Here is an 8,979-nt window from a genome sequence, read left to right as displayed (position 1 = left end):
CCAGCTTGTAAATTTGTTGTTCGCTTTCATTGGCTATAGTCCCCAAACGAACGAGTGAGATGCAATCTATTTCTATCAGGCTGGCTGGAGTAAGCGATAGTTTGTCTTGTTTTGCTATCCGGGTGTACGCAAACGATTGCTAGAAATTCCTAAGGGCGACATTTTAAATATGTAGGTATGATTCAAAGAATCGTTCGCTTACTTGAGTTTTAGCTTTAGCTTGCTTCTTGCCTCGGCCATAATGGTTTTTAAAATGTCTCTCCTCCTTTTATGGGATTGGAATAAAAAAATATGAACATTCACTATCGTATGTTAACTTCAATGGAAACAGATCTATCATGATTTCATTTTAAAAAATTGAACAAACGATTTGTTTGCTCGGTTAATAAACATATTTATGTTAACCAATGCAATATTATGGAACCTATTTGTTCTAGATTGTCATTCTGATAATAGAAATTTTAAACACACCAAAAACTGAAACAAACAAATGAAACTTTTTTACGTAAGATTATAATTCTGCACGCAAATATCAATTCTAAAAAAGGGTTGACATTTCGTACTTTCGACTTTTTGAAAACAACACAGAACATTGTTGTGCTTCCTTCCAGGATATTATCAACGAATTCGTGGGAGCTGTTGTTGTATTAGTGAGGCAAATTTCTTCTAGAGGCGGCCAATTTAAGGGACTCATAAAGGGCCACAATTCGGAACGGGGGCCACAATAAAGAGCATTTCAATCAATAGTTTAATCAGGTTTATATCAAATTATCCACCGCTTTAAAGCAAGGACATATTTTTACTACATTTCAGGCTAGTAAGCAATCATATTTGTCGAAGGACTTTTGAAGGTACATATTACAGAGAGACTACAATCATGGGAAATATAGTCAACCATGCATTAGGGGCCAAGTTCGGGTACATTTACCCTATATTCTTAATACGATGTTATCTCATCTTTGCATTTCTTTCGACTCGTGACTTTTAGGCTTTTCTCTCACCTTGAAATTTTATTTTTAACTTCAGCTGTACTTTCAAATTGTTGTATTTTTATGCGGTCCTCCCAACACGCAATTTCAGGCTGTTCTTACAAGACGCCTTTTTATCGGCTGTTTTCTCATCTTGCTGTCATTTTTATGCGGTCCTCCCAACACGCGGATTTCAGGCTGTCCTCACAACTCGCCTTTTTGATTACAGCTGTCCTCCCAACTCGCTGTCTTTCTCTGCGGTCCTCCCAACACGCAATTTAAGGCTGTCCTCACAACTCGCCTTTTTGATTACAGCTGTCCTCCCAACTCGCTGTCTTTCTCTGCGGTCCTCCCAACACGCAATTTTAGGCTGTCCTCACAACTCGCCTTTTTCATTACAGCTGTCCTCCCAACTCGCTGTCTTTTTCTGCGGTCCTCCCAACACGCAATTTAGGCTGTCCTCTCAACACGCCTTCGCATCGTAACAAAATTTTCATTATAACTTTCTTTCCAATATACTTACAACATATCTATAAATCTGGCAACACTCCCAAGCAACCAGAATTCCCTTAAAAAGGTTCCATAGAAGCTTAATCAGCTCTCGTTTGTGTCTGAAGAGAATGCTAATCAGCCCAAAATTTAAGTTCTTAAAGCTACTTTCAAGTTCGTTTAGGTGGCTGTAGAGAACGCTATTCAGCTTCTAAGAGAATGTCAAGAAACTTCTACGCGCCGAAAAAAAAATCCGAGTGACAGATTGCTCTGACAACCACATGTCAGATTGCTAGGTTGCCGGTCTATCATGGTCTATCTCATTGATTTTGATTATATTGTTTTGATTACAAAAGCTGCTTACACGCCTAGAGAATTGAACCGCTGCTCTCTAGGTTGCAATGAAACTCACCAGCCTCTCGACCAATCCATCAATAGCTAATTGCCACTGTAATGATTAGTATTTAAACTTAATGTCATTTGAGATGATTGAGTGGGTTGGTCAATAGAAGGTACCTTATTTCGTTCAAAGGACTTTCAGTACACAATATGAATCAAAACAAAAATTCGCATCATCAAAATTTATTCGAATATCTTATTTAACATTTACAAGAAAAATTCGAAAAAATCTTGAATTCCATTTGTAAATATCAGTACAGATATAAACAAAACAAATACCATGACAAAAAATTGACAGACATTTTTGACATGTCGCTTAGAATTCCCATATAGGTTCTTTAAAACACCTTCATGTATCTTAATGGTGCGCCTTAGAATGTTACGCGAACGTTATCGACCTTCTTGAAAAACATTTATGACATGTCGCTTAGAATTCCGATATAGGTTCTTTAAAACACCTTCAAGTATCTTAATGGTGCGCTTTAGAATGTTACGCGAACGTTATCGACCTTCTTGAAAAACATTTTTGACATGTCGCTTAGATTTCCCATATAGGTTCTTTAAAACACCTTCAAGTATCATAATGGTGCGTTTTGGAATGTTACGCGAACGTTATCGACCTTCTTGAAAGAAGTTCCATTGAAAGCGCCTAGAAGTTCTGTTATCGATAGTTTAACCTTTCAAAGGGCGATGGAAGTTCCTGAGTAACTTTTACGCGACAAGAGTCACCTGAAGTTCCCGTAAAACATTTTTTCAGCCAAATGTGAACTTCGGAGTTCGGAGTTAAGTAAAAACGCGACTTTTGGTTGCTTGGGCTGGCCCTTCTCCGCTTCTCTGCAAAAAATCCACGTGGTTTGCTCACTGGTGGGTGATCTCTATAATAGGTTCTTTTATTATGGTGTCAAACTAGACATTTGCAAAAAAAAATCGCACTACACACTTTTTTTTCTCCGAAACCGGACACCTAACTTCAAAATAAAGTCCTGTCGGTCGCCAAATGTGCAACTCCGCTTAACGCTAGAGATCACCCATCGGGCTATGTTCGGTCGCCGAACGGACGTTGTGACTCACCCGATAGGCTGTTGCGTGGTGACTGAAGGAGATGCTCAAGCCTGCTCGGAGAGGATGTGTCGATACACCCATACATCCGTTCGTGCCCCACACAAGCACCATTAATCAGAGCAAGATGTGCGTTTTCTGCCGGGGAATCTAGCAGCGAATTCAATTCGATTAAGTCAGGTGAGTCGTAGATTCATCAAATAAAGCAATAACTAAATAATCTAGGTCTGTTTGTAGAATACAAACAATTCACGCACGCTCATACATTATGTGCTTTGTTCGGAGGATGATGCTACTAGCCGTATAATGTAACAATAAAAAAATCGATCATGAATTGTAAATGGAAAAAAATCACCTCGAACAGAAATCTAACGCTAGTCTTTTGATTATCTCTCCGACACCTTACCAATAGGCTAAATCGTCGGTAAAAACTAGTTAAGGTGTGGCGCTATAAATCAATTTTAATTCGCTGCTAGATTCTACGGCAGAAAATGCTCATTATGCCTCAATAATATGCCTCTATATGCCCCTAGTCAACAAATTTAAGTAAAAACGTGTTTTAAAATTGATAAAAGTGAAAAATCAAAATTTTTATGATGGTAAAAATTGAGAAACAATGTGTACATCATGTTGCAGTGCGTACATTATAGATCAAGGTTATTTTAAGATAATAAGAGCATATTTCGTGGTGCTCAAAAATTATAATATTTTCGTAACTTGAGAATCACGCTAGTTTTTTTTTAAATATCTCTGTAAAGATGATAAGTAGATTCCTTTTTTTGTGAAAAATTAATACTTTAGGAAGTACGAAACAAATCCTCATGAAAATTTATTTAAGAAAATACGTACTTTCGTAGAAAAGAGTAGTGCTCATTATGCCCTGGGTGCTCGTTATGCCCTCATCTCCCCTACCATGGATTTATTATTATTATATTTTAACATTTTCATTTTTCAAGCGTTTTAAAATTTGTCATTTTTACAAGGTATTTACTTTTTTCTATTGGGTTAATCCTTTCTATTTTTTCGAAGTTTTAGTACTTTTTTAGATGTTTTTTTTTCATTTTGATTCTCTTTCTATAAATTTAAGGCCATTTTTGTAGTTTTAGTTACTTTTAAATATTTATTTGATTTATATCCGTTTTCACTTAAGTTTTTGTGTTTTAGATTTTCTTCAATTAGGGTTTTTTTTGTTGATCATGTCATTTTAAGGTCATTAATTCAGCTAGAAAGTTTCACGCACAAAAAACTGGTCTAAGAAAAAGAACTTTGAATTTGAAGTAGTATAGGAATGTAACTCATTACAATTTTTTAATTATTATTTTTTTATTAAAAAAAGTTTAACCAGATAAGATTTTAATTTAAAACTGAAACCACTGAACAGTACTTTGGTCTAATAACCTTTCAAACATGAAATATTTCATTTGACAACTGTTGTGTACTAAAAAAATGATGACAAATTTATACCGAGGATGTTAAAATCGAAGAATAGCTACTCATTTCTTTAACTTTTTAAAATACATATAACTGAGCTTTTCCTGCTTAGCGTAACAACAAAACCTACAATATTAATCGAAATGTAAATTAAATATATCAACAGGAACATTTTAAGTATTACCTTTAGCTTGCAAAAGCAAGAATTTTATCCAAAGTAATATCACTTGAATTTATCTTTACATTTCCACATCTTTAGTACTATTTGGGGTGTTCGTGTTGTTTAGGCACATGCGGGTGTGAGTATGTGAGTCAGTCAGCAGAAGCCATCGATCTTTACGTGTGTGCGGTAGTCGAAGAAAATTTCTGCCAAAAAAGGAAACGTCTCCGATTTGAGTGTTGAATACTGCCCCGGTAAGCCAACCGATCGTATCTTCCGTTCTTTTTATCGGTGAAATTTTGATTAAACTAGTGGAATAAAAGTGAACGCTTGTGGTATCGGAACTGTATTTCGGTGTACCGTTGTTTAAAAGTGTTATCGGAACCCGGCGCTATTGGATTTTGAAACCTATTTCGAAAGTTTCGTCTGGTGTCGTCGGCTAGTCTTCATCAACATGGCCTATTCGAATAGTAAGTGTGCAAAATTGTAATGGTACTCTACTTTAGAGAATGATCTAATAAGCTGAAAGTGCTGGATAATGTTTTAAGCCAAAACCATGTACATAACCAAGTTACGGTTCCAATTCATTCGAAATAAGAAAAAAAAGTTGAACCGGCTTCTGATAATGGACGATGATTCATCGGGCTAAGTTATTTGGGGGGAGTGAGGTGGCATTACCGATTGATAAATAACCCGACAGTAATGGTGTAAAATTATCTCCAGAATTTGTCGTTAAATAAATACGATGTTTAAATTCAGCTTGCAAAAAAACAAATCGATCAGTAAAAAAATAAGAGTTTAAAGTAGAAATTACGAATTACGGAAGCCTCAAGAACCTGCCTTTATCCTTAATCTGTTAAGGATTCACATGTAGTTATTTAGAATTACAATTAAAATTACAATTTTAAGCCTTCACAAAGTTTTTGTGAATTTAAAAAAATACCTTCAATTCTCTCCTGATTGTGCACAAAAAGGCAATTCATGTTTTGACCATAATACATACCTTTATTAAGCTCTCATGAATGACCTTGTCAATCTTGCAGATTTAATGTCATTGCTCACGCATTCAAGTTGAATGATTTCAGATTAATTTAACCATTCTGGGATACAGTTTTAGCTGGCTTACAAAATTGCAACAAGCGAAAGTAGATGCCTATGTTGGTATGTACTGTGAATCAAATTTGCAGCAGCGCCATCGCCAAATGCATTCATGTGTCCCAGTGCGCTGTTGGAGAACGCTAAAAATAAACTTGCACTCCCGCGAATCGAATCGACAACAACCGACTGGGGTGGTTTGCTTCTACTTAATCCACTCAAATGATGCCCCTCGACCCCTTCGCCTTTTTTTTGGTAAATTGTCGGTGTAAATGCATCTTACAGGCTGTATTCTTCTGAGATCGCATTGAAAGTTCATAATGGCATGTTCTTTATAAAATATACTTTATGTGAATGAAATAATAGCCAAAATATTAATTTGATGTTATAAAATTTCTGGTGGTGATAACGGCTTCAAAAAGGTGTGACTTGCAATAGAAAGTATACTACGGAAATTAGAATTATAGAAAATTATCTTTTCTATTTTATCTCTATTTTTTAAGAAAGTTTTAATATTTAGAATGTTTTCGGTAAAACAGCCAATTCCTTCTTTCCATGGGTTCCGTTATATTTTATCAGGACCGTCTTATCAATCTGTTATCAGGTTCTTTTTATAATTTTTTATGTAGTAAATTCTAAATCGAAATAACGATTCGATACACAAAAAGGCAGGCAGGCAAGCTAGAGCGGAAACAAACGAAATGCTTTCTTTTGCCCAGTATGGAACAGTCTTGTTTTTTTTTTTGAGCTTCTCATTTCGATACGCCTGAATTGGCGGCCTCGCGGTCGCTTTTCTTCATTCTTCGCCTTTCTTCGAGAACATCGAGGACGTTGCTTTATAAAAACCGGACGAGAGAATCATGCGTTCATTCAATCTGAATGTTTGATGTTCTTCATTTGGTGAAGCCGAGGGGTTCGGAATGACCGGCAAACAGAAGTAAAGTTAACAAATGTTTCCAATGGGGTGGAGAGGGCGAGATATGCTGGTGGGTTAGGTCGATGAGGATGAGTCAGATGCCGCACCGCGATATTGTTCAGCCAACCTTATCTAATAAACTGAAATGCAGAGTGTGCTAGAAAACTGGGGGGCTCCAGGGCAAGGGTTTGTTAACCGAGCTTCCCCAGGTACATTATTTGTTGTTGGTTTACAGATGGTATCGAATTTTTTTCATATTATATTGTTCTCGCTAATGTTTTTATCGTTTTAAATACAAGAAAGGGCAGACGCTTGATTGTTTTATAATAGGTTGGAAAAAGGTCTTGAAGTGAAAGTTTGCAGTGTGGGGTTTCTGTAAATTCATTTTACAGATTTTAATTATACTGTACTGATTTTAAGTATAAAGAGATTTTTTATAAATATTGTACCTTTAAGTTATAAACTAACTATTTTTGTATCTTCCTTTCTTCCACCAGAATTCATCTATTCCTCCCTGCCCCGGACACAGCGTGGTCAACCCATCGTTCTGGGGGGCGACCCCAAGGGAAAGAACTTTCTTTACACCAACGGTCACTCGGTCATCATCCGGAACATAGAAAGCCCGGAAATCGCCGACATCTACACGGAACACTCGTGTCAGGTGAATGTGGCGAAATATTCGCCGAGCGGCTTCTACATCGCTTCCGGTGATCAGTCGGGCAAGATTCGCATCTGGGACACGGTCAACAAAGAGCATATTCTGAAGAATGAATTTCAACCGATCGCCGGTCCCATCAAGGACATCAGCTGGTCACCGGACAGCCAGCGAATCGTGGTCGTGGGCGAAGGTCGCGAGCGATTCGGACATGTTTTCATGGCTGAGACGGGAACATCGGTCGGTGAAATTTCCGGCCAATCGAAACCGATCAATTCGTGTGATTTCCGGCCGGCTCGGCCATTCCGGATTGTGACCGGTTCGGAAGACAACACCATCGGCGTTTTCGAGGGTCCTCCATTCAAGTTCAAAATGACCAAACAGGACCACACGCGGTTTGTGCAGGCTGTGAGATATTCTCCCAGCGGTCATCTGTTTGCATCAGCTGGTTTCGATGGAAAGGTCTTTTTGTATGATGGAACAACGTCGGAATTGAAAGGCGAAATTGGGTCGCCGGCTCATGGTGGTGGTGTTTATGGAGTCGCCTGGAAGCCTGACGGAACCCAACTGCTGACCTGTTCTGGTGACAAAACATGCAAGCTATGGGACGTCGAAACTCGTGAATTAATTTCAGAATTCCCTATGGGAACGACAATCGACGATCAACAGGTATCCTGTCTTTGGCAAGGCGATCATGTCTTATCGGTCTCTCTCTCAGGATTTATCAACTACCTCGATGTTAACAACCCAACAAAACCATTGCGCATAGTTAAGGGACATAATAAACCAATCACTGTGGTGACGCTTAGTGAAGACCGCAGCACTATCTATACGGCGAGCCACGATGGTGCAGTTACGAACTGGAACTCGGGATCGGGAACCAACGATCGCATCTCCGGTGTTGGTCATGGAAATCAGATCAATGACATTCGCGCTTCAGGAGATTTTGTGTACACAGCCGGAATCGACGATTCGATTAAACAGATCAGTATTGAGGGCAATCGGTACACTGGTATCGAATCGAAGCTAAGCTGTCAGCCTCGTGGAATGGATATTCTGAAGGAGGGCAACATTGCGGTGGTTGGCTGCGTGAAGGATGTGACAGTACTGCAGGACAATCGGAAGGTCAGCTCAATTCCGATTAGCTTCGAGTCTAGCTGCGTGAGCATCAATCCGGAAACGCTGGATGTGGCCGTGGGTGGTGATGATCATAAAGTACACATTTACAGTTTGAGTGGCACCACGCTCAGCCCGAAGCTCGAGCTGGAACATCTAGGGCCGGTCACCGATTGCAGATACTCACCGGACAACAAACTGCTGGTGGCGTGCGATGCCAACAGGAAAGTCATCCTGTACAGTGTTCCTGAGTATAAGGTGAGTTTTTATTGTTTTTTTCTCATTTTTGGAATACCCTCTTCATATAAAAATGGAATTGAAGATGCAAGTTACAACATCAAAAGTAGGATTCGATATGAAAAATCTCTTTTTATGGCACTCAAATACTCTTCTAGTCATTTTGCTCGTTTAAGAAGAGATATTTAAATATTTTTAACTGATCAGCGAAGATGTTTATGCTGGCATTGAAATCTTACCTCATAAAATATTGTAAAAGCTATTTCGATTTGGTTACTGAATGCTAAAATTAAATTTAGATTTTTTCGACGATAATTCACCAATTTTTTTTCAATATCAGAACTTTATACATATAGATTCTGTAAGTATCGCAAATTTGAATCATGCAACTTCCCTTTAAAACTTAAAGGTATTTTCAAATCCTTTTCCAGTTAAGTAAGAAGGTCAACTGTTG

General features: G+C 38.2%; 1 protein-coding gene across 1 annotated transcript; it reads left to right on the top strand.

The window, feature by feature from the left end:
- Window positions 1-4,660: 4,660 nt before the first annotated feature.
- On the top strand, window positions 4,661-8,546 carry LOC129760752 (actin-interacting protein 1; the record flags this gene model as incomplete). Its single annotated transcript, XM_055758412.1, has 2 exons — window positions 4,661-4,976; window positions 7,015-8,546. Coding segments are annotated over exons 1-2 (1,548 nt in total), but the record flags the coding sequence as incomplete, so codon positions are not given.
- Window positions 8,547-8,979: the final 433 nt, after the last annotated feature.

Source organism: Uranotaenia lowii, unplaced genomic scaffold (genome assembly GCF_029784155.1).
Source record: "Uranotaenia lowii strain MFRU-FL unplaced genomic scaffold, ASM2978415v1 HiC_scaffold_750, whole genome shotgun sequence".
NCBI classification, from domain to species: Eukaryota; Metazoa; Arthropoda; class Insecta; order Diptera; family Culicidae; genus Uranotaenia; species Uranotaenia lowii.
The sequence above is the reverse complement of the archived record's forward strand: the minus strand, read 5'-3'. Positions and strand labels throughout refer to the sequence as shown.